The following is a 26,889-nucleotide window of genomic DNA, read 5'->3' on the forward strand; positions in this document are numbered from 1 at the left end:
CTATGAGAAAAAAAACGGATCCGTTTTTTCAAAACACGCCGGATTATGCCTGACAGCAAAAACCTGATGTGTGAAAGTAGCCTAACTATCCATATATCTATCTGTCTATCTAAGTGTGTAATGGAGTGTGGGTTGGACAGAAATGACATCACAAATCTTTTTTTTTTTTTTTGTTCAATAATGCATCTTTATTAAGCTTTCAAAAACGCATACAAAAACGCAGCAAAACTGCGCAAAAACACACCTGCAATTTCTGTCAAGAGCTGCGGATTTAGTGCAGAAAAATCCGCAGGCAAATCTGCAAGGTGTGCACATACCCTAAGGAAGCTTCTGATCTTTTAATGATTAGTAGAACACAGTTCACATGTAACTGTTAGGGTATGTGTCTACGTTCAGGAAACGCGGCGTGTTTGACGCTGCGTGGGGCCACAGCGTCAAACACGCAGCGTCCAGATGTTCCAGCATAGTGGAGGGGATTTTATGAAATCCCATCTCCACTATGCATGGTAACATGCACCCGGCGGCCCTGCGACTACGGACATGCTGCGCGTCTTTTAAGATCGCAGCATGTCCGTGTACCTGCGCTGCCGCAAGGAATAACACAGGGCCCTATGTGTGGGGTGCGATGATCCCGGATGTGTGCAATGAACACATCCGGCATCATCGCGTCCCAGAAGGGGGCGGGGCTTAGCGCCGAGCGGGTTTGCCACTCCGACGATACCGCCGGCCATCCTGATCGTGGACACGTACCCTTAGGCTGCAATTAGTCATGCAGTTTTTTTAGCTATAGTCAGAATGATTGGAAAATATAAAGGACTTGTACTTTTTCCTCCTGGATCGACTTCTGGTTTTGGCTAAAAATCCTGCAACAACAAATGACAGTAGTAAGCAACCCTTAGGGTATGTGTCCACGGTCAGAAAACGCTGCGTGTTTGATGCTGCGTAGAGCCGCAGCGTCAAACCCGCAGCGTCCAGATGTTACAGCATAGTGGAGGGGATTTTATGAAATCCCGTCTCCACTATGCGTGGAAACACGCACCCGGCGGCCCTGTGATTCCGGACATGCTGCGCGTCTTTTTAGATCGCAGCATGTCCATGTACCTTGCGGTGACGCTGCGCCGCCGCAAGGTATATCACAGGGCCCTATGTGTGGGGTGCGATGATGCCGGATGTGTGCAATGAACACATCCGGCATCATCGCATCACAGAAGGGGGCGGAGCTTAGGGTGGAGCGAGTTTGCCGCTCCGTCCAAACCGCCGGCCATCCTGAAGGTGGAGACAAACCCTAAGGGTATGTTTCCATGTTCAGGAAATGCTGCGTGTTTGACGCTGCGCAGAGCCTCAGCGTCAAACACGCAGCGTCCAGATGTTACAGCATAGTGGAGGGGATTTCATGAAATCCCGTCTCCACTATGCAGTAAAAGACGCATGCGGCAGACCCGTGGAAACGGACATGCGGCGCGTCTTTTAAGAAGCAGCATGTCCTTACAATGCTGAAACAACGCAAGGACAACGCAGGTGACCTGCCAGTGACCTCAGGTGCAGATTTGGTCAGGATTTACCTGCATAAAATCCTGACCAAATCCTGATGCAATCCTGAACGTGGACACTAAGGGTATGTCTCCACGTTCAGGATTGCATCAGTCTTTGGTCAGGATTTTATGCAAGTAAAATCCTGACCAAAACTGCACCTGAGGTCACTGGCAGGTCACCTGTGGTGTGCCTGCGTGTTTTGCTCATAGTAGCAACATGCAGCGTTTTGAAAAAACGCACAACGCATGCGTTTTCGCGGCAAAAACGCATGCGTTTTTAAACGCATAGTGGAGTCTGGATTTCATAAAATCCCATCCACTATGCTGTAACATCTGGACGCTGCGTTTTTGACGCAGCAGAAAAACGCAGCGTCAAAAACGCAGCGTTTCCTGAACGTGGAAACATACCCATACCCTTTAACTACTGCACAAATATAACCTATATTTTGATACAGGAAAGAAAGCTTGCAATTTGTTACCATCTTTTCAGTTAGCCATTAAAAGGTATCAACCACAGAGGACTCTCAATTCTAAATATTTTTCAAATATAACCTAGTAAGAGATGATGTTCTTTTTACGTAATTTTTCTATAAAGAACTGTAAGATAAATCTCTAGCATGAGCCTCCGCTATGGACAGCAGTAACACCGCACTATAGTGCACATGATCTACAGCTGATATATACTGTTAGGTCTGTGGAAGAAATGCCTCGCTGACCTCCATCCTCACAGGTTTGATAACGGCCCATAAAGTCCTTGCCATGAATCTATGAAGCTGCTGTTAGTGGGGACAGTGGGCAGGATGCGCTGCGCAGCACACGTGTTGGCGGTACAGTAGCCCGCGGCAGTAACGCTGGTGACCCACAGCACAGTGTATAGACGTCTTCATACATCCTAGAGGCAGATGGTTGAGTCCCTGAAGGTTCGTGCCAGGTTTAACCCCCTACTGTGCTTTTGTGAGCCTGGAACGAGACTGGTGTTGCTTCCCAGAGAGGCCCTGTTAGCAAAAAATGAAAATCCCCAAATAGGCGGAACAGAGCCTCAGGAGGGATCGCTTACTAAATGCATTCTAATAGGGAGCGGCCATTGTCCCCATCCAGCACAGATCATCGTTTAGCCGAGGAGTTCTGGCACTGATTGCTGCTGAATGGCGGTGGAGGACGGATACATGTGGCGGCCGCTCATTAGATTCATCGCACTCCAATTCCTCTGTGGAAACTGTTCAACTTTGCTCCTCTGCGCCTGTCACGCTGACATAATCCAGACATTGGGGTCTCCGGTGGGATAGCCCGCCACGCCATTATCTAACCAGAGCTTCATAAGCCTTTGATTCTGTCTGATCTTTGAAACGTTTCCAAAGCTCCTCAAGCTTCAGCTAAATCCTATCTGGGACATTCATTCTTTCTTGGGTCTGCCAGTGTCCAGGCTTCTGCCATGCACACTGAGGCAGCGGACGGGCAGATCCCGGTGTGGGCAGATCCCGGTGGGGGCAGATCACGATGGGGGCAGATCACGGTGGGGGCAGATCACGGTGGGGGCAGATCACGGTGTGGGCAGATCCCGGTGGGGGCAGATCACGGTGGGGGCAGATCACGGTGTGGGCAGATCCCGGTGTGGGCAGATCACGGTGGGGGCAGATCACGGTGGGGGCAGATCACGGTGGGGGCAGATCACGGTGTGGGCAGATCACGGTGGGGGCAGATCACGATGGGGGCAGATCACGGTGGGGGCAGATCACGGTGGGGGCAGATCACGGTGTGGGCAGATCCCGGTGGGGGCAGATCACGGTGGGGGCAGATCACGGTGTGGGCAGATCCCGGTGTGGGCAGATCACGGTGGGGGCAGATCACGGTGGGGGCAGATCACGGTGTGGGCAGATCACGGTGGGGGCAGATCACGGTGTGGGCAGATCACGGTGTGGGCAGATCACGATGGGGGCAGATCACGATGGGGGCAGATCACGGTGGGGGCAGATCACGGTGTGGGCAGATCACGATGGGGGCAGATCACGATGGGGGCAGATCACGGTGGGGGCAGATCACGGTGTGGGCAGATCACGGTGTGGGCAGATCACGGTGGGGGCAGATCACGGTGGGGGCAGATCACGGTGGGGGCAGATCACGGTGTGGGCAGATCACGGTGTGGGCAGATCACGGTGTGGGCAGATCACGATGGGGGCAGATCACGATGGGGGCAGATCACGGTGGGGGCAGATCACGGTGTGGGCAGATCACGGTGTGGGCAGATCACGATGGGGGCAGATCACGATGGGGGCAGATCACGGTGGGGGCAGATCACGGTGGGGGCAGATCACGGTGTGGGCAGATCACGGTGTGGGCAGATCACGGTGTGGGCAGATCACGGTGGGGGCAGATCACGGTGTGGGCAGATCACGGTGTGGGCAGATCACGATGGGGGCAGATCACGGTGTGGGCAGATATGTGACTGCCGGGGTCAGTCCTATGGATTGCTTCTGCTCTGATCATTATTAAGTGGAGGGCGCTGTGCACACATCGAGGACACTGTCTGCACCAGTTCTGCAGCTCTTGGCAGGAAGGAAATCGGCATTTTTGCCCTATTTTTGCCGCGTCTTGGATTGATTTAAGTGAAGTCAATGATGAAAAACGCACAGAGAATTGACACGCTGCAGATTACTTTCTGCAACTACTCGGCGTGTGCCTGACACATTCACTTTGCTGGGATCAGGTTATCACAAATCGGCTGCAAAAAAAAAGCGACAAAACCCAATGTGTGCACGCAGCCTAAATGTGGTGGTGGGTAACTAGGCAGCTCTAGAGGGAGTGCATTGGCACATAGCCGGGCACCTGCTCCACAGTACGGGCACATTCTCATGTAGGCAGGGTATTCCCATCTCCAAGACCCTATCCCACTATGTACAATATTAGCAAATACCCCCAATTAGGAATGTAGCATAGTTCCTCTGATTCCCCATGTGCAGGGCAGTAGCTTAGGAGCCATGGATACGACCACTTATATAGTGACAGTTAGCTTTGGATAGGGCACATGGCGAATCAGAAGAACTATACTACATTGCTAATTGGAGGTATTTGCTAATATGATTACTATTCCACCTGCTGCGTGTTGGGCTAGGAGCTTGGAGATGGGAGTACCCTGTGGTTGTGTGTCGCTGGGCCGGGGTACTGGCCCCACATTAGGGCCACATTCTCATAGTCGCTCCTGTATCCTTCACTCATCTCTTCTGCATCCTTGAAAAAGAAAATGGACAAAACAAAAGCCGTCTCGGCTAAGTTTCTGGAGTAACCCCTGTGTGGCTGGCAGGACCCACCACGTCTTGGCGCATCAGTCTTTGCTGCTGTTCACACCAGTGAAATAGTTAAATCAATGCAATGGGAAGAATTCAAGAGCATGGTGTCAGAGGGGCTCCTGTGATTGGCTGCCGAGTGCTCTGATTTGCATGTCTGAGCTTATATAACCCCCCTCAGAGTGTCCGGACCCGCTCAGATCCACACACAGCCCCCATTAGTGCGGGCAGAGCATCGCTCCTGCTCATGCGGGCGCCATAGACCCCTGCACCCGTCTGATCACCTGCGGCGGGAGCCTGACGGGGGAAAATGCCTTGTGGGAGCAGCGGACGCCCCTCCGGGAATAATCACTATCGCCTTCTGGGCTTCGTCACCTTGGTGGCCATCGCTACCTGCAAGACGATCCGGTACCGGACTTATGAGGAGGACGAGCCCGGCACGGTGATCGGGACCCTCGCCGAGGACCTGCACCTCAGCCAGCCCGGGGACGGAAGTTTCCGCCTCATGAAGCAGTTTAACAGCTCGCTGATCCGGCTGCGGGACACGGACGGCCAGCTGAGCATCGGGGACCGGGTGGACCGGGAGCAGATCTGCCGCCAGGCGCCCACCTGTAGCCTCGCCCTGGACGTGGTCAGCTTCTCCCAGGAGCAGTTCCGGCTGATCCATGTGGAGGTGGAGGTGAAGGACATTAATGACAACAGCCCGCACTTCCCCGGCGCGGAGATCCCGGTGGAGGTGTCGGAGAGCGCGGCCGTGGGCACCAGGATCCCGCTGGAGATCGCCGTGGACGAGGACGTGGGCTCCAACTCCATCCAGAGCTTCCAGATCTCGGTCAACAGTCACTTCAGCCTGGATGTCCAGACCCGGGCGGATGGGGTGAAGTACGCCGACCTGCTGCTGGTGAAGGAGCTGGACCGGGAGAGCCAGGCGGCTTACACCCTGGAGCTGGTGGCCATGGACGGGGGCAGCCCGGCGCGCTCCGGCAGCGCGCTGGTTACCATCCGCGTCCTGGACTTTAACGACAACAGCCCGGTGTTTGAGCGGAGCGCCGTGACCGTGGAGCTGCTGGAGGACGCCCCCGTGGGCTCCCTGCTGCTGGACCTGCACGCCGAGGACCCCGACGAAGGCGCCAACGGGGAGCTCGTGTACGGCTTCAGCCCCCAGGTGTCCCCGGAGGTGCGCCAGCTCTTCAGCATCGAGCCCAAGTCCGGCCGCCTCACGCTGGAAGGGCACGTTGACTTTGAGACCAAGCAAACCTACGAGTTCGACGTCCAAGCGCAGGACCTGGGGCCAAACCCGCTGACGGCCACCTGCAAGGTGGTGGTGCACGTCCTGGATGTGAACGACAACGCCCCCGCCATCAGCATCACCCCCCTGACCTCCACCAGCGCGGGGGTCGCCTACATCACCGAGGCGGCCGCCAAGGACAGCTTCGTGGCCCTGGTCAGCACCACGGACAGGGACTCGGGGCCCAACGGCCAGGTGCAGTGCGCGCTGTACGGCCACGAGCACTTCCGCCTGCAGCAGGCGTACGAGGACAGCTTCATGATCGTCAGCACCGCGGCCCTGGACCGGGAGCGCATCGCCGAGTACAACCTGACGGTGGTGGCCGAGGACCTGGGGGCGCCCCCCTTCAAGACCATCAAGCAGTACACCGTCAGGGTGAGCGACGAGAACGACAATGCCCCGGTGTTCGCCAAGCCCGCGTCCGAGGTGTCCGTGCTGGAGAACAATGCCCCCGGAGCCTACATCACCACGGTGGTCGCCAGAGACCCCGACCTGGGGCACAATGGTAGAGTCATCTACAGGCTGCTGGAGTCCGAAGTGAACGGAGCCCCGGTCTCCACCTACGTGTCCCTGGATCCCGCCACCGGGGCCATCTATGCCCTGAGGAGCTTCAACTATGAGGTTCTGCAGCAGCTGGAGCTGCGGGTGCAGGCGGCTGACGGCGGCGCCCCCCAGCTCTCCAGCAGCTCCGTCATCAAGGTGAAGATCGTGGACCAGAACGACAACCCCCCCGTCATCGTGCACCCCGTGCTGGCCAACGGCTCCGCGGAGGTGGTGATCCCGGCCCGGGCTCCGCACGGCTACCTCGTCACCCAGGTGAAAGCCAAGGACGCCGACGAAGGGGTTAATGCCGAGCTGTCCTTCGGCCTCTCCGAGGAGGGGCGCCGCCTGTTCTCCATCAACAAGGCGACCGGCGAGCTGTACCTGACGGCGGACGTCAGCGAGGACCTGGGGCAGGTGTACCGGGCCGTGGTGACCGTCACCGACAACGGCCGGCCCGCCCTCTCCAGCACCGCCACCCTCAGCTGCCTGGTCACCGCCGCCACCCCGCCCGCCGACCACGAAGTCATGCAGCCAAGTTCCTGGGAGGAGAAAGTTTCCCACTGGGACGTTCCCCTGATCGTGATCATCGTCCTGGCCGGGAGCTGCACCCTGCTGCTGGCCGCCATCATCACCATCGCCACCACCTGCAGCAAGCGCCGCAAGGAGAGCAAGGCGGGCAAGGGCGAGCGCGACATCTCGGAGCTGGAGAAGGGCGAGCAGGACGACGAGGAGCTCATCGCCAGCCAGAAGGGCAACCTGTTCGACGCCCGGCCCTTCCCCAACGCCGTGCCCTTCACAGGCACCGAGGCGCCGGCGGCAGCAGCAGCAGCAGCCCCGGAGGCGGCCGGCGCGGAGGAGACCTGCAGCACCTGCCTGTACGACCCCCAGAAGCGGCTGAGGACCGCCGGCAGCGAGGTAAGGCAGAGCGCCCTCCTGCGGGGGAGAGGGGCCGCGCTACTCCGCGCTCTAACCGCTTCTCTCCGCAGAGCTATGCCCCGGCCCCCGGCTACGGCAAGGAAGGCGGCCCCACGGTCACAGTGTGGAAGGGCCACTCATTCAACACCATCACCATCCGCGAAGCCGAGAAATTCAGCGGGAAGGACAGCGGCAAAGGGGACAGCGACTTCAACGACAGCGACTCCGACATCAGCGGGGACGCCCTGAAGAAGGACCTCATCAACCACATGCAGACGGGTGAGGAGAGGGGCCACAGGGGGGGAGGGGCCACAGGGGGAGAGGGGGGGGCACAGGGGGAGAGGGGCCACAGGGGGATAGGGGGGGGGGCACAGGGGGAGAGAGGGGCCACAGGGGGAGAGGGGCCACAGGGGGATAGGGGGGGGCACAGGGGGAGAGAGGGGCCACAGGGGGGGGAGAGGGGCCACAGGGGGATAGGGGGGGGGGCACAGGGGGAGAGAGGGGCCACAGGGGGAGAGGAGCCACAGGGGAAGAGAGGGGCCACAGGGGGAGAGGGGGGCCACAGGGGGATAGGGGGGGGCACAGGGGGAGAGGGGCCACAGGGGGATAGGGGGGGGGGCACAGGGGGAGAGAGGGGCCACAGGGGGAGAGGGGCCACAGGGGGATAGGGGGGGGCACAGGGGGAGAGAGGGGCCACAGGGGGGGGAGAGGGGCCACAGGGGGATAGGGGGGGGGGCACAGGGGGAGAGAGGGGCCACAGGGGGAGAGGAGCCACAGGGGAAGAGAGGGGCCACAGGGGGAGAGGGGGGCCACAGGGGGATAGGGGGGGGCACAGGGGGAGAGGGGCCACAGGGGGATAGGGGGGGGGGCACAGGGGGAGAGAGGGGCCACAGGGGGAGAGGAGCCACAGGGGAAGAGAGGGGCCACAGGGGGAGAGGGGGGGCCACAGGGGGAGAGAGGGGGGCCACAGGGGAAGAGAGGGGCCACGGGGGGAGGGGCGGCCACAGGGGGAGGGGCTACCTGTCTGTCATTTGTCTATTCTATCTATCAATCATCTATCTATCTAGTATCTATCTATCTATCATCTATCTATCATCTTTCTATCTATTTTTCTATATCTATCTAAAGGAAAACCTGAGCAGCTCCTCCTGAATGTGACTAGGTGCAAGCTGTGATGACTGCATTACATGTAATAAGGAAGCACAGCGCCTCTGTATGCAAACACTGAAAACATAAAATCTAAGCCGTGTTGCTACGAAGGAAGATTTACTTACAAAAATGAAGGTTCTTAGATTGGCCAATTCATGTGTGCCCATCAACCCTGTCTGTCTGTCTATCTGTCTGTCTATCTCCCTCCATCCATCCTTCTGTCCGTCTCTCTCTCTCTCTCTCCCAGCCTCTCACCTCTTCCATCTGTATCTATCACTATAATTGTATCTATTGCAGCAAGATAAGATACATCAGTCACCTGCAATATATACAGTATATTCCCCTATGGAAAGTGAGAGTGAAGGTCAATTTACAGATCTTCCCTTGATAATCTTACTGTCAAACAATCCATAATACATTGAAGTCCATAAGCTATAAGTAGTTGTGCGTCTGCTGAGAGAGGATAGTAATAGTAAGGTGAGGATGTGTCCAATCTGCCGGTCTTCAGACAGTAAGAATCTGTTGTGTGATGTGCCAGTAAATATATAAACATGAATCTATTCTCCAGCATCGTGACCCTTCCATCTCCATCGTTCCCTTGCTGCTCTCTAACTGCTGCTCTTCTTACTGTAGGACTTTGGGCCTGTACCACGGAGTGCAAGATCCTCGGCCATTCTGACCGTTGTTGGAGTCCATCGTGTGGGAGACCCCCAAACATCCACCCGGCAGCCATGCACACAGGCCAGCTGTCAGTCTCCAGCTTTGGCAAGAGCACCTCTCTCCCCCGAGACCCTCTGCACAGAGATAACTATTACCAATCCTCAGCTCAAGCACACCTCCAAAAACCAGGCGGCCTCCAGTGTGTGTATGAGAAGGTGCCGCCCAAAGACTATGAGAGCAGGACCATTAATTTAATTTCCCCTCCGAGATCTGGCCGGCTCCCCGATCTGCAGGAGATCAGCATGCCTCTGTACAAGTCTCCCGGCCCCAGTAGGTACGTGCCACCACAGGACACCACCTGCGAGCAGGACGAACTCTAGTGGACCTGTACATGGGACTCCAGAACTCGTTATTGACCATAGTTCATAAGGATCCGTTATTTGGGTACAAGAAGTCTTAATGCGCTTCATCTGCCATCGTTCAAGTGATGTCTATGAGGTCATTTATTACAAAGTCTTCCAATTACATCATTGTCAAAAAATCATCATTTCTACTGATGAATTCAACATAAACAACGCAAGACAGAAATTCCCATCGCAGGTTGTAAGTTATTACAGATCAACAAACATGGCACGTCAGTGATGAAAACCAGCGCCGGCCTAAAGATGGCGCTACACAGAACAGCCAATCGGGTTTCATCATTCATTTATTGACTGGCATTGGCAACATCTTACCTTTTATTTATTTTTTTTGCTTTAGTTTTCATAAATGAGATGAACATTGTTGTAAATAGACCTTATTTATGATTTCTTTTCCTGCCCCACAATCTCTCCTCCATCTTAGTGGAAAACTGGACTAGTGCAAAAAAGTAATACCAAAAGGCCAGGTTCACACGAGCGTATAAAAAAACCGATCTGTTTCATCTACAAAAGTGGGGCGATTTTTTTATTTTTTCTCACTTGTCTGTTTTTTTTACAACATCAGTTATTAATCTTTTATTTATTTATTTTACTCACTTATATAGCGCCATTAATTCCACAGCACTTTACAGACATTATCGGCACTGTCCCCATTGGGGAACTACAGGGTGGGCCATTTATATGGATACATCTGGGTGGGCCATTTATAAAGATACACCCAAAATGGCCGCCATGGTCACCACCCATCTTGAAATGTTTCCCCCTCCCATATGCTAATGTGCCACAAACAGGAAGTTGATATCACCAACCATTCCCATTTTATTTCGGTGTATCTATATACATGGCCCACCCTTTATAAAGATCGGATGCTTTACTGTGGCATCCTATTATTTTTTTTTTCCGCTCACCCATAGACTTTTATGGTTGATTTTCATCTGATTTCTGCAGTAAAATCATGCATTGCCCCATGGATTGAATAACATTGGTCCGAGAGCTGTCTGTTCTTTTCATGGACAGGGCACAGACTGAATATACGATCATGTTAACGAGCCCAAATAGTGGAAAAAATAACAATAAAAAGAACATTCCCCCATTTCTTTGCTGCTACCCTAAACTATGCTGCACTACTTTGCCTATACGGTAAATGCAACCACTATTAATCATTGTACAGAGTCGTATCCATCACCTTTCAGACCCAAATTCCACAGACACAGTGGAAAATCACTCCAATATTAACCCTTCACTACGAATAACATTTCTCGTCTTGCATTAAGATATTTCATATTTCCTTGTACTTTTCGAAACCCAAGTGCAAAACCATTTGCCTGTATGGCAGCTACGTGGACATATCCGCTCTGTATAAAGATCTATACTCTTCACTTATGAAATCAATCAGATGTATCAGTCGTGTGTGTGACATTCTGCCATGTGTGACCAGACCAGTGCTCGCATTCTGGAAGTGTACTTGTACCTGGATAAACCGCGGCCGGTGTGCTGGTATATTTCTCCCATCCATTCACACATACGCTCATAGAAACAGTGGGAGGAATCTATCAAAGTCTCTAGAGGCACAAAATGATTCCACCAAATGAAACATTTTCAAATACATAAATATTTTTTTATTTATTTATTAAATAGAATTGATTTGTGCCGACCAAGAGTAACTTTTGCATTAGGGCAAAAAATGTTGATAATTTCCCCCCAATGTGCCTTAAAATCAAAGAAAAAAAAAAACGGTGGGATACCATTCCCGTCAGGTCAGTATCATTTGATAGAAGTAAAACAAATATTGTTTGACGTTTCTGTAATTTTTATGAAATGTGCAGTATTTAATTTTTTTACTGTGTGTTTTTTTGCTCTGATCTCACACACGGCTTGCCATTTGGTAGTGAAATAATTACATGACTACAGTGTACTTGTAATAAGTTTGTAAATAATGGGAAATATTGTTCTATTTTTGTACGAAAAGTTTTCAAAGAAAAAGTATTGCCAAAGGAACTACGTGTATGAGTACAATTCCGAACTTAAGTCACTTGAAATGTATATGTTGCAATGTACTTTTTTTTTTTTTTTTTTTATACAATCCTTGAAAATACTTGACCTGAAAAGTGTGAGTTGTAGATTATGCACCAGTGGACCATATACAATGTTAATGGGTTTTTATTACAATGATTGATGTCACCATCAAACACAATAATAAAGTATTTGTGAATTGTCAATAACTTCCTGATAAAATCTCCAGCACATTCTGCATTTTTAGTAATAGGTGTACATTCCTTGTGGTAGCTTGCCTTAGGGTACTGAAACAGCATCCAGCAGATTTATCAAAACCAATCATGGAGCTGCTTTCATTTTACTACAGTTGTATAAAAAATGAAAGTTGGGCTCTGTTTGGCTGCTCTTGCCGCAACACTTTTTATTAGGGTAAGTTCACACTAGGCAGTTTTTTTCTGCAGCAAAACCTGATCTCTTGGCAGAAAAAAAACAGGTTTTTCTTGCATTTTTCACAACATTTTTTGTGTGTTTTTTGCTGTAGTTTTGGCATGCTAGACTTGTCTCTTGCACATGCTGATAATGTTTAGTGTTAAAAAAAAGGCCTTTTCTATAGAATCAGGTTTTGGCACAAAAAAGCAGCAAAACCTGATAACTGCGTTTTTTTCAGTGTTTTTTTTTTCATTACCCATCAAAGTCAATGGGTGAAAAACGCTGAAAGAAGTGACATGCTCTATGTCCAGAAAAACCAAGCAAAGCACAAAATACTGATGACAAAAACTAATGTGTGTGCATGAGATTTCTGAAATCTCCTAGGCTTTGCTGGTACTGTAAAAGGCAGCTGAAAATTAGCATAAAAAAATGCAGCAAAAACGTCCAGTGTGAACTTATCCTTAGACAGTTTTGATATATGAGGCCCATATATTTTGGTATGATAATTTTAAAGCTTGTTCTTTCTAGACTAATCCCAATGAAATAAATGCACAGGCATATTGTAGGCATTTCTATTGTTGGCCCCTAGGATGTTATGTGTTTGTTTCCATCTCCATGTTGCAGTGCCTTCTCCTTTTGTTCTAATCTACAGTACACGTAGTGTGTTCTAATAAGTAGCCATAGAAGGCACAGAGGTGTTTTACAGTTAAAGCAAATATGTCACCAGGTTTCTGCCTCATCTGATAGCCAAATGATGCAGGGACAGAGACCCTGATTCCAGTGATGAATCACTTCCTAGGGTGTGTGTTGTAGCTTTGATAAAAGCATAGTCCTCTCTGCTACAGTTCTCTAAGGCTGCCGTCACACTAGCAGTATTTGGTCAGTATTTTACATCAGTATTTGTAAGCCAAAACCAGGAGTGGAACAATTAGAGGAAAAGTATAATAGAAACATGTGCACCACATCTGCATTTATCACCCATTCCTGGTTTTGGCTTACAAATTCTGATGTAAAATACTGACCAAATACTGCTAGTGTGACGGCAGCCTAAAGCTGAGTTCTGTATAACCCCGCCCCCACCACAGATTGACAGACTTCTCTACTCTGTGCATAGGCAGAAATCTGCCAATAAGTGGTGAGGGCGGAGTTATACAGAGCTCATGAATATGGAGGACTACATGGCAACAAGTTTTAGTTTTCTAGTGATAATCTTCTGCTGATAAAATGTTGATTTTATCAAACCTGCACCAAGCAGCCAAGTAAGTGACACATTGCTGGAATCAGGGTCTCTGTCTCTACATTACGCTGCTCACAGAATTGCTTGCAAAAACCTGAGGACAGATTCCTTTTTAAAGAGAGTGAAGAAGAAAGCAAACTGAATGACTCAGTGAACAAATACAGTAGTGAAAGTGTAAAAAGGCAGCAACATCAGAGAAGTTGTGGAGCACAAACAGCTCCTCAAAATGTATTAAAACCAGCACGGACAAGAAGTAGATGATGAAATACAAGCGAGCTTTAATTATTAGTAGTAATAGTAGTAGCAAGGTTGCCAACTTGACTTTTTATTTTTTCTGAACAACTTCCCAAAAAATCACAGACAATATTTTTTATGGACACATTGGTAAAACCATAATAAATCATTCTCATTACGATTGATGCATGTATAGAGCTCAACCTTCTGATAGGAAGACATCAGCTGCATTCACTGTAAACTGGATGAAAATTACAATAAAAATAATTTACGTTTTTTCAGCTTAAAAAAAAAATCACAGACACCTTATATTTTTTTATACACATGGCAAAAAAGTGCCGTATTTTTCGGGACTGTCCTGGAGTTTTTGGATGCTCAAGTAGTAATATTTAGTTGGAAAACTGCCAACAATTTCAAGAAGGGATAATTTAATATCAATGTGACGTCAGTGTAAGGTGTAAGTTTCTCACCAACATCTGTATTCACCTGTGTATGGAAACACCATGCTGCCAATACCATTAACACTGCGGGTTTCTTATCTTTCTGCTTATACGAGGAAAGAAAGGTTGTCTGACATGTTCGAATATTTTTCTTTTCTTTTTCTTCTATGCTTCTAAGTAGAGATGAGCGAACTTGTTCGGAAAACGTTCGCCAATCGCAAATTGCATATTTGGATTCCCGAGCATTTTCCTCAAAATCGGCAAAATTTGGCCAAAGTTCGGTAAATGATCAAGTGTCCCTTAATGCTTTTGTTAAGACTTTGCCTAGTACTGTGGTGCTGTATGATTAGCGGGAGGTGGGACGTGTTTGATGAGGGGGTGTGGAGAGGTCAGTGTAGCGGCAGACTGTATTTTTAAAAAATTAAATTAATGTGTAGAGATTCTGGCAGCCAATCAGATTGCAGAAACCATACAGAATGTCCAGACACAAGGGCTTCTGTCATTGGCTACCAAAGTCACATGTCCCTCTTCATATAAAAAGCGGACATGTTGGTTTTGTTCCATTTTGGCAGTGTAACAGCGCAAAGAGGCTGCTCCTGCACGTAGTCAGATAGTTCAGATAGATAAGATCCTGTGTGATATCAACCTTCCATCTTCTAAACTGTGCTAACAGTGTGGGACAGAGACCAGGCCACACATCAGAATCTAAATCCTTTCTGCTAATAGTGTGGTCCATTCACCAGGCAACATTTCTGTCATAGTTACACCTCTCAGTGTGTCTGGATACAGTTATTGACAGCTCAGCCTTCCAATTTGGTGCAAGGTGTGCTGAGCTGTCAGTGTGTTGATTGACAGTTTGACTATCCAGTCTGAGGCTAGGAGGTGCTAGCTGTCTCCAAGTGTTCATTATCCCAGATGATTGCCATGCTACTTTACTGAGCTGTTTCTCCTAGCCCACTGCCAGATGTACATTTAGCCTAATGTGGGTTGTTTCCTCAGTGCCTTAACTTCTGTATTTTGATCTTTCATTGCCTCACCTTCGACCTCGTTCTGACCATCCATCTGTTTAACCCCTTACGCTCTGATCAGATATCCTGGTATTCTGACCTCGGTACATTACCTGACTACGCTTTTGTCTCTTCCTTCTGTTTATCACATACCCTCCTGGCTTCTGACCTTGGACTCCTTGACTATACTGACTAACAGCTTGGCCGTGAGAAGTGAGAAGCATCACAATTTCTAAATCTAAATCCTTTCTGCTAATAATGTGGCCCAGATATCAGGCCACATTTCTAAATCTAAATCCTTCCTGCTAATAGTGTGGTCCAGATACCAGATTATATATCTGAATTTGAATCCTTTCTGCTAATAGTGTAGTCCAGACACACTATATCAGCAAATATATACTGATTGTTAATTTAGTGAAAGGTGACTCACACAATTCTGGGCCTAGTGTTGTGAAACAGCTGGTTAAAAGAGGGGAAGGGTACATCCAACATGAGTGGGAAAAATCAAGGTCATGGTGGAAGGGGGAATAGGCTTGGTGTTCAAAGTGTACACGGGTTAGGTGATAATGTTACTGAAAGCTCTACTGAACAAACATCATCTCATCCTTTCCAAAGACAACTGACAACATCTGTTACTGGAAGGGCTACTCCACTCCCTTTCTTTGACAGCTGCACAGCGGTACGCCTTGTAAATGAGGGCCAGAAGGAGCATGTGCTCCAGTGGATTGCAAGTGCTGCATTATGTGGCCTCTCCTCTTCCTCAACCTTAACATCACACACAGTACAATCCTCAGGGGTGGCACCCCAATTACCCTTGTTTCCCCCCGTGTCACAACTCTCCAACCTCCCAACTGACTGTGGGGAACCACAAATGGGCGAGTCTGCAGAGCTGTTCGCACAATCTATTCTATGGGCATTAGAGGTCTGCTCCAAAGATTCACAGAATCAAGAGGAGGAAAACATCTGCACAAATGCCCAAACAATTTTTTCAGTTGTATCTGGGGCCGGATTAAGTAAGGTCCGATGACAATCCAGATCCACATCACCAGGCAATAACCCTCATGGGTGAAGGTGATTCTGATGAGACTCAGATACATGAGGTGCACATGGACTGTACTGTACTGTCCGGGCAGGAAGAAGAGGAGGGTGACTCTCAGGGCGATGAGTTGAAGAACAGAGAATGAGGTTGTAGATCCCACTTGGTGTTAACCCATAGGCATGCAGTTCAGTAGCTCAGCAGAGGAGGTGGAGGAGGAAGACAAGGTTATGTTGCGGCTTGCTGCACAGACACGGAGTGATGCAACCACGAGAAGCACTGTATCCTCAGCCACAACTCTGGTTGTGACCAGCAGCTGTCATAGGTCTGCAGTTCGCAAGGGCGGCAAGGGTTGCCTTGCCTTGGCCTTTTTTGAGACCACAAAGGATGACCCAACTCACGTTATCTGCCACCTTTGCAAAAAAACGACTCGCTAGAGGCAAAAATTGCAATAATTTGAGAACTACATGCACGAACCGGCACACGTGTGATCAAAATGCATTAGCCTATGAATCTCACTGCGCTGAAATGCGGACTAGCGTGCCACTCCAACCACCATCCGGCCCATCAACCGCATCTACTGTGTCACCATGGCAAGTGTTCTCACACAGCTCTCTGGCCACTGAACCTCCACTTGTTTGCTCCCTACAGTTGGGTGAGTGAGAGCCCATCAGCTGTTATGGAAGTGGAGATACCTGCTGTTTTTGTTTCACCGAGCACACCACATTTCTCAATCCACCATAACATCTCCGCCTGCAACTCACTCACAGTCCAACAGTTTGTCGTGTTCACCCTACTCCACATTCTCAGCGCAGCAGCCAGCCCTCTGTCCCGCAGTTGTGGTCACATAAAATAGTGTTTCCTCCTACACATGCCAAAGCTAAGAACTTGAACTCCACCATAGCCAATCTGTTGGCCACAGAAATGTTGCCTTTGCGCCTGGTGGATTCAGATAGTTTCCGAAAACTGATGGCCATCACAGTCCCCCAGTACCAGTTGCTCAGTCACCATTACTTCTCTAAGAAAGCTGTGCCTGCTCTATATCAGCATGTCGCAGACAACATCACCTGCTCTTTGAAAAAATCTATGTCTGCCAGGGTGCATTTCACCACTGACACCTGGACGAGCAAACATGGCCAGGGGCGTTACATCTCGCTGACTGAGCACTGGGTAATTCTGGTGGCTGTGGGGGCAAGGGGCTGCTCCACAATTCTTGGAATCCCCATGGCTTGTGGGACAAACCTCTGTAACACTTCCTCCACTGCTTCTGCCTCCTCCACCTCATCTAGGACCTCCACCTGCACCCTCAACCTCTCCCTTAATGAGACACGCGTCTCAACAGTGCAGAAAGAATCCCCCACCTCTGTACTGCTCAAACGGCACATTGTAGTCAGGCAGTGTTTAAATTATTATGCATTGGAGATCGCAGTCACACAGCTCAAGAGTTGTGGACAGCTATCCAGGCCGAGTTTGAGCAATGCCTGTCTCCAAGTTGGGTCTGCATCTGGTGGGTTGCCTGTAGTGGAAGGGTTGCTAGAGCCCCATTATAATATTTTTACTATGAGAAAATTGATGCCACTTTAGTGGTGTGTGGTAATAATTTTTTGAATAGTGGAGACTCCAAGTCGGGTCTCCTTCATGGGTGTTGCCAGTAGCAGTAGGGATTCGAGACCGGCAGGCTTGCACTTACTTTCAGTCAACTACCTACAGTATATTACTATCCTTAAATGTTTCTAATAATAGCAGTCCACAAAGCTGATATTTGTGTCACCTGAATGTGGCTGAGCAGAAAAGCAGTTTGGGCATCAAGTATCAGAGCTCCTAGCACAGCAGGCTTACATTGGTCCCTCACCCACCTCCTCTTAATTTAAACTTAAAGGGAACCTGTCACCACGTTTTTGGAAGATGGGATAAAAATAGCGTTAAATAGGGGCAGAGGTGGGCATTACATTAGTGTGTTTGTTATGCGTTTATTACCCACCTAAGTTGCCGAAATACCTTTGCAAAGTCTCCGTTTTCGCCTGTCAATCAGGCTGGTCTGGTCAAAAGGGCGTTGTCTTCCCCCAGATTTTGCGTAGTTTTCCGTTGGTGGCGTAGTGGTGTGCGCATGCCCAAGGTCCCGAATCCTCTGCCAGGGGATTTAAAAGAGCGCGCTGTTCGTTTTCATTGGTGATCGGTGGGCGCGGCCATCTTCCTTTGGCCGCGCGTGCGCAGAAGCGGCGCTCTGCTGGCCGCGGCTTCAGGAAAATGGCCGCCGCGATATCCATCTGCGCACGCGCGGCATCCCGCGTCCATTTTCCTGAAGCCGCGGCCAGCAGAGCGCCGCTTCTGCGCACGCGCGGCCAAAGGAAGATGGCCGCGCCCACCGATCACCAATGAAAACGAACAGCGCGCTCTTTTAAATCCCCTGGCAGAGGATTCGGGACCTTGGGCATGCGCACACCACTACGCCACCAACGGAAAACTACGCAAAATCTGGGGGAAGACAACGCCCTTTTGACCAGACCAGCCTGATTGACAGGCGAAAACGGAGACTTTGCAAAGGTATTTCGGCAACTTAGGTGGGTAATAAACGCATAACAAACACACTAATGTAACGCCCACCTCTGCCCCTATTTAACGCTATTTTTATCCCATCTTCCAAAAACGTGGTGACAGGTTCCCTTTAATTTCAAAGCTCTAAATGCTGGCCCAGACCCTAAGGCTGTGTTCACACGTTGCAGATTATTCGCGGTTTTTTCGCGTTTTTTCCCTATAAAAACGCTATAAAACCGCAAATAATCTGCATACATTATGCATCCTATCATTTTTAATGAATTCCGCATGTTTTGTGCACATGATGCGTTTTTTTCCGCAAAAAAAACGCATACAGCACAAAATCCGGACATGCTCTATCTTTTTGCGTTTTTTTTGCGGATTTCCCACTCCAAAATGCATTGGGAAGTTTCCGGAAAAAACCGCGGCAAAAACGCGGCAAAAACGCTGCAAAATCGCATGCGGTTTTCTTGCGGATTTCTTGCAGAAAATGTCCGGAATTCTCAGGAATTTTCTGCAAGAAATCCTGAACGTGTGCACATAGCCTTATACCTCATGCATGGCCCATGGCTGACTGCTGCTGTGCCATTCTAAAATTTCTACTGTGGGTCAATTGATCAGTCATCTACCTGTGTTACTAACTTTACATTTTTATAACATTAGTGGTCTACCAAGTTGATATTTGTGCCACCTGATTGTGGCTGAACAGAAAAACAGTTTAAGCTGTTGCATGAGGTATCATGGCTCCCAGCACAGCAGGCTTACCCCGGTCACACACCCAACTCGTCTTAATTTAAACTTAAAATCAAAGCTCTAAATGCTGGCCCAGACCCCAATACCTCATGCATGGCCCATGGCTGACTGCTGCTGTAACATTTTCAAATTTCAACTGTGGGTTAATTGATCAGTCAACAACCTGTGTTACTGTCCTTACATTTCTCTACCAATAGTAATCACGAAACTGATGTTTGTGGCACCTGAGTGTGGCTGAGAAGAAAAGCAGTGTGAGCTGTTGCATGAGATATCGAGGCTCCTAGCTCAGAAGGCTTACAATGATTGTTCACCCACTTAGTCTTAATTTAAATTAAAATCCAAAGCTGTAAGTACTGGCCAAGACCCTCATTCCTTATGCATTGCCCATGGCTGACTGCTGCTGTGCCATTATCAAATTTCTACTGTAGGTCAATTGATGACGTGCTTCCTAGTGTGTGCCCCTAATTTTTGGAAATGTTTGGACTTTAAATTAGGTCTCCTTCATGTGTGTTGCCTGAATTTGGCAGGGCTCTCAGAGCACCAGGCCTACAGCTGTCACTCACCCATCTGTTATCGATCAATGTTTAAGCTAGAAATTCTGGTCCAAGCCCTGTCCTATGCATCCATGCTGTGCAATTCTACTATTTATACGCTGGGTCAGCTGATTACTTTTTCTGATATTTGCCCCTAATTTGAGCTGTTTTGGCAGCCTTTTGGCCCCTATGAAGGTGTTGTCTATGCATTTGGTTTTGCCTCCCATTGAATTCAATGGGGTTCGGATATGTTCGGCAAACTGTTCGGCGAACATCGGGATGTTCGCCAGTCTGAACCCCACCGAACCTTGAAAGATTCTCTCATCTCTACTTTTACTGACCACAGACACACTTAATTGGCCTACATATAAGGCCGGTTTCACACGTCAGTGGCTCCGGTACGTGAGGTGACAGTTTCCTCACGTACCGGAGCCACTGACACACGTAGACCCATAAAAATCAATGCATCTGTTCAGATGTCATTGATTTTTTGCGGACCGTGTCTCCGTGTGCCAAACACGGAGACATGTCAGTGTTCGTGGGAGCGCACGTTTTACCAACCATATACAAAACCAACCAAAAAAAAGTGCAGTGAATAAAACCAATCTGATATTCTGGGAGCATAAATATAGATATAAGGATATCTTGCCTACCAGGTCCCTAGAGTAATCCCTGCCTATCAGCAGAGGTTGGCACCCTCTTGGACGCAAAATGGCGCCCCCGCTCCTCGGCGGCTCTCCCTCGTGTCCCTAAAAGTCTCCTGGGTTATAGATACTAAAACATATACACCAGAAACTGGGCACTCATTAAGCCATCAATCTTCTGCATTCAAAGTTAGAGACAACTCTCAGGGATCTCCAGCTCAAAAGTATGGAAACACAGTGAAAAAGGATATTTAAGGCTGCATAAAAAAAAACAAACAAAAAAACCACACTCATCAATACGTCACTGAAGTCCCAATTATATAGTATCCCCTTTGACTTTAACACTGAGTTTAAACCATTTGCAGCCCTACCCTGAAACCAATTGAAAATAGCATGCTTTTTTCCAGTGTTATCTAAGCATGCTTTTTGTATTCCATTTCAGTATAAGTATGGGGTACTTTAATATATTTAGTAATAATACCATTTATCCTCTATATTCCTTCTCCAAAGGCATCATAACTCATCTGTTATTAGTTTTTGTATACAAAAAGTTTTATTTCGGATGTCATAAAGCGTCTTCAATGCCCCAACAACTACATCATACCTATTACTGTTAGTGGTTCAGGGTTTAATATGTGTATATGCAGTACAAGCACCTATTGCATCGTGCCCTGGACACAAAGTCCACACCTATTGCACTGTGCCCCAAACAGTTACTCAAAAACCAGCAAGACAATTTATGCCAATCATTGTTGGTCCACCTTATCTATATGCAGGTTTCACCTTCAGGTTTTTAACAGATGTATATACAAGAAAAAACACCTATTGCACTGGCCCCAGAAAAATCAATAGCCGACACAATGAAAATGCCAATTCATGTCAGTCTAACTTATCTGTACTCAGGCTTCGCCTCCACGCGTTTCCCTCCCATGATAGAGTTCTTCAGGAGGTTTATGGGAATGTCTGTGTCTCTCTGACATCAGGATCAGATATGGCTCCTGGTTGTAGGTGTCATCACCACCTGTGGCCATTGTGCCTTTATATATACAGTTCTCATTGCCAGGGTAGAGTCAGACAGGAAGCACCTTCAGGCTCCTGTCTGTATACTCCTCCATTTTTTCAGTGCACCTTCCCTCTGATGGGTCATGATTAGCCCATGATCTCATAGTCCAGGGGCCCCCATCTCCCCATATAACTCTATCATGGGAGGGAAACGCGTCGAGGCGAAGCCTGAGTACAGATAAGTTGGGGTATGTTTCCACGTTCAGGATGGCCGGCGGTATCGCCGCAGCGGCGAAGCCGCTCGGCGCTAAGCCCCGCCCCCTTTCTGGGACGCGATCATGCCGGATGTGTTAACTCTTCACATCCGGGATGATCGCTCTCTCCCATAGCGCCCTGTGATATGCCTTGCGGGGACGCTGCGTCCCCGCAAGGTGTACGGACATGCTGCGATCTGAAAAGACGCGCAGCATGTCCGTAGTCGCAGGGCCGCCGCGTGCGTGTTTCCACGCATAGTGGAGACGGGATTTCATAAAATCCCCTCCACTATGCTGGAACATCTGGACGCTGCTTGTTTGACGCTGCAGCTCTGCGCAGCGTCAAACAAGCAGCGTTTCCTGACCGTGTGCACATACCCTTAGGGTATGTGTCCACGTTCAGGCTTGCTTCAGGCTTTGGTCAGGATTTTATGCAAGTAAAATCCTGACCAAAACTGCACCTGAGGTCACTGGCAGGTCACCTGCGGTGTGCCTGAGTGTTTTGCTCATTGTAGCAACATGCTGCGTTTTGAAAAAACGCACCACGCATGCGTTTTCGTGGCAACAACGCATGCGTTTTTTAACGCATAGTGGAGTCGGGATTTCATGAAATCCCCTCCACTATACTGTAACATCTGGACGCTGCGTTTTTGACGCTGCGGAAAAACGCAGCATCAAAAACGCAGCGTTTCCTGAACGTGGACACATACCCTAAGGGTATGACTCCACGGTACGGATGGGCGGCGGTATCGCCGCAGCGGCGAAGCCGCTCGACGCTAAGCCCCGCCCCCTTAATGGGACGCGATCATGCCGGATGTGTTAACTCTTCACATCCGGGATGATCGCTCTGTCCCATAGGGCCCTGTGATATGCCTTGCGGGGACACTGCGTCCCCGCAAGGTGTACGGGCATGCTGCGATCTGAAAAGACGCGCAGCATGTCCATAGTCGCAGGGCCGCCGCGTGCGGGTTTCCACGCATAGTGGAGACGGGATTTCATCAAATCCCCTCCACTATGCTGGAACATCTGGACGCTGCTTGTTTGACGCTGCAGCGCTGCGCAGCGTCAAACAAGCAGCGTTTCCTGAACGTAGAAACATACCCTTAGACTAACATGAATTGGCATTTTCATTGTGTCGGCTATTGATTTTTCTGGGGCCAGTGCAATAGGTGTTTTTTCTTGTATATACATCTGTTAAAAACCTGAAGGTGAAACCTGCATATAGATAAGGTGGACCAACAATGATTGGCATAAATTGTCTTGCTGGTTTTTGAGTAACTGTTTGGGGCACAGTGCAATTGGTGCGGCCTTTGTGTCCAGGGCACGATGCAATAGGTGCTTGTACTGCATATACACATATTAAACCCTGAACCACTAAGGGTATGTGTCCACGTTCAGGCTTGCTTCAGGCTTTGGTCAGGATTTTATGCAGGTAAAATCCTGACGAAAACTGCACCTGAGGTCACTGGCAGGTCACCTGCGGTGTACCTGCGTGTTTTGCTCATAGTAGCAACATGCTGCGTTTAGGAAAAACGCACACCGCATGCGTTTTCGCGGCAAAAACGCATGCGTTTTTTAACGCATAGTGGAGTCTGGATTTCATGAAATCCCATCCACTATGCTGTAACATCTGGACGCTGCGTTTTTGACGCTGCAGAAAAACGCAGCGTCAAAATCGCAGCGTTTCCTGAACGTGGAAACATACCCTAACAGTAATAGGTATGTTGCAGTTGTTGGGGCATTGAAGACGCTTTATGACATCCGAAATAAAACTTTTTGTATACAAAAACTAATAAAAGATGAGTTATGATGCCTTTGGAGAAGGAATATAGAGGATAAATGGTATTATTACTAAATACACTCACCGGCCACTTTATTAGGTACACCATGCTAGTAACGGGTTGGACCCCCTTTTGCCTTCAGAACTGCCTCAATTCTTCGTGGCATAGATTCAACAAGGTGCTGGAAGCATTCCTCAGAGATTTTGGTCCATATTGACATGATGGCATCACACAGTTGCCGCAGATTTGTCGGCTGCACATCCCAAAGATGCTCCATACAAGGCAGGATGGATCCATGCTTTCATGTTGTTTACGCCAAATTCTGACCCTACCATCCGAATGTCGCAGCAGAAATCGAGACTCATCAGACCAAGCAACGTTTTTCCAATCTTCTACTGTCCAATTTCGATGAGCTTGTACAAATTGTAGCCTCAGTTTCCTGTTCTTAGCTGAAAGGAGTGGTACCCGGTGTGGTCTTCTGCTGCTGTAGCCCATCTGCCTCAAAGTTCGACGCACTGTGCGTTCAGAGATGCTCTTAGGCCTACCTTGGTTGTAACGGGTGGCGATTTGAGTCACTGTTGCCTTTCTATCAGCTCGAACCAGTCTGCCCATTCTCCTCTGACCTCTGGCATCAACAAGGCATTTCCGCCCACAGAACTGCCGCTCACTGGATTTTTTTTCTTTTTCGGACCATTCTCTGTAAACCCTAGAGATGGTTGTGCATGAAAATCCCAGTAGATCAGCAGTTTCTGAAATACTCAGACCAGCCCTTCTGGCACCAACAACCATGCCACGTTCAAAGGCACTCAAATCACCTTTCTTCCCCATACTGATGCTCGGTTTGAACTGCAGGAGATTGTCTTGACCATGTCTACATGCCTAAATGCACTGAGTTGCCGCCATGTGATTGGCTGATTAGAAATTAAGTGTTAACAAGAAGTTGGACAGGTGTACCTAATAAAGTGGCCAGTGAGTGTATATTAAAGTACCCCATACTTATACTGAAATGGAATACAAAAAGCATGCTTAGATAACACTGGAAATAAGCATGCTATTTTCAATTGGTTTCAGGGTAGGGCTGCAAATGGTTTAAACGCAGTGTTAGGCTGGAGTCACACATGGCGTAAGACAATACGCCACGTATTATACGTCCGTACTACGGCCGTAATGCGGAGAAATGTTCCCAAAATATTGATCCGTAGGCAGGGTGTGTCAGCGTATTTTGCGCATGGCATCCTCCGTATGTAATCCGTATGGCATCCGTACTGCGCGATTTTCGCACAGGCTTGCAAAACCGACATCTAATGGATTTATGTGCTCAAATGTTAGGGAAAACATATATACAGTATATATATATATATATATATATATGTCATTGAGACACATATATATATATTCTGTATTTAGATTTCATTCAGCGCGATATCTGTGAACAGCCGGTAATTCAATTGCCGGCTTTTCATTTCTCCTGCACAAACCCGACAGGATATGAGACATGGTTTACATACAGTAAACCATCTCATATCCCCTTTTTTTTTGCATATTCCACACTACTAATGTTAGTAGTGTGTATGTGCAAAATTTTAGCGCTGTAGCTGCTTAAATAAAGGGTTAAATGGCGGAAAAAATTGGCGTGGGCTCCCGCGCAATTTTCTCCGCCAGAGCGGTAAAGCCAGTGACTGAGGGCAGATATTAATAGCCAGGAGAGGGTCCATGGTTATTGGCCCCCCCGTGGCTAAAAACATCTGCCCCCAGCCACCCCAGAAAAGGCACATCTGGAAGATGCGCCTATTCTGGCACTTGGCCACTCTCTTCCCACTCCCTGTAGCGGTGGGATATGGGGTAATGAAGGGTTAATGCCACCTTGCTATTGTAAGCTGACATTAAGCCAGATTAATGATGGAGAGGCGTCAATTATGACACCTATCCATTATTAATCCAATTGTAGGAAAGGGTTAAAAAACACACACACACATGATTGAAAAGTATTTTAATGAAATAAACACAGCGGTTGTTGTAATAATTTATTGCTCTCTCAAATCCATTTGCAGTCCCTCGCTTGGCAACATAATAAACGCACAAAATACATACCTTCTGCTGTCAGATCAGGTCCAACGATGTAATCCATCTGAAGGGGTTAACTAATATTACAGGCAGGAGCCCTGCAATAATGCAGCTGTGCTCCCTGCTTGTAATTCCCCTGCGAATGAATGAAATGTAGGTCATTGACCTACATTTCCTTCAGTCGCGGTGAGGCGCCCTCTGGTGGATGTTCTCATGAACTGCAGCCTGGGAACTTTTTCCCACGCTCCAGGTCATATGAGGACATCCACCAGGGGGCGCCTCACCGCGACTGAAGGAAATGTAGGTCAATGACCTACATTTCATTCATTCGCAGGGGAATTACAAGCAGGGAGCACAGCTGCATTATAGCAGGGCTCCTGCCTGTAATATTAGTTAACCCCTTCAGATGGATTACATCGTTGGACCTGACAGTACATCAGAAGGTATGTATTTTGTGCGTTTATTATGTTGCCAAGCGAGAGACTGCAAATGGATTTGAGAGAACAATAAATTATTACAACAACCGCTGTGTTTATTTCATTAAAATACTTTTCAATCATGTGTGTGTGTGTTTTTTAACCCTTTCCTACAATTGGATTAATAATGGATAGGTGACATAATTGACGCCTCTCCATTATTAATCTGGCTTAATGTCACCTTACAATAGCAAGGTGGCATTAACCCTTCATTACCCCATATCCCACCGCTACAGGGAGTGGGAAGAGAGTGGCCAAGTGCCAGAATAGGCGCATCTTCCAGATGTGCCTTTTCTGGGGTGGCTGGGGGCAGATGTTTTTAGCCACGGGGGGGCCAATAACCATGGACCCTCTCCTGGCTATTAATATCTGCCCTCAGTCACTGGCTTTACCGCTCTGGCGGAGAAAATTGCGCGGGAGCCCACGCCAATTTTTTCCGCCATTTAACCCTTTATTTAAGCAGCTACAGCGCTAAAATTTTGCACATACACACTACTAACATTAGTAATGTGGAATATGCAAAAAAAAAGGGGATATGAGATGGTTTACTGTATGTAAACCATGTCTCATATCCTGTCGGGTTTGTGCAGGAGAAATGAAAAGCCGGCAATTGAATTACCGACTTTTCACTAACAGCGCTGCGTATTTCTCGCAAGTCACACTGCTGGTCCGTGTGGAATCC

At 48.7% G+C, this 26,889-nt stretch overlaps 1 protein-coding gene across 1 annotated transcript; it reads left to right on the forward strand.

The window, feature by feature from the left end:
• The first annotated feature begins 5,018 nt into the window (after window positions 1-5,018).
• On the forward strand, window positions 5,019-12,004 carry LOC143816644 (protocadherin-8-like). The gene is made up of 3 exons (XM_077297287.1): window positions 5,019-7,559; window positions 7,631-7,838; window positions 9,342-12,004. The coding sequence occupies exons 1-3, from the start codon at window positions 5,124-5,126 to the stop codon at window positions 9,746-9,748; spliced, it is 3,051 nt and encodes a 1,016-aa protein (XP_077153402.1). The 5' UTR covers window positions 5,019-5,123; the 3' UTR covers window positions 9,749-12,004.
• Window positions 12,005-26,889: the final 14,885 nt, after the last annotated feature.

This window comes from Ranitomeya variabilis, chromosome 3 (assembly GCF_051348905.1).
Source record: "Ranitomeya variabilis isolate aRanVar5 chromosome 3, aRanVar5.hap1, whole genome shotgun sequence".
Classification (NCBI taxonomy): domain Eukaryota; kingdom Metazoa; phylum Chordata; class Amphibia; order Anura; family Dendrobatidae; genus Ranitomeya; species Ranitomeya variabilis.

What these genes read in the sequence shown, in the direction of transcription:
- LOC143816644 (XM_077297287.1), top strand. Translation starts at nt 5,124, where the DNA reads ATGCCTTGTGGGAGCAGCGGACGCCCCTCCGGGAATAATCACTATCGC. An exon ending in TGAGGACCGCCGGCAGCGAG is followed by an intron (nt 7,560 to 7,630) that starts GTAAGGCAGAGC and finishes TTCTCTCCGCAG; the next exon opens with AGCTATGCCCCGGCCCCCGG. An exon ending in CATCAACCACATGCAGACGG is followed by an intron (nt 7,839 to 9,341) that starts GTGAGGAGAGGG and finishes TTCTTACTGTAG; the next exon opens with GACTTTGGGCCTGTACCACG.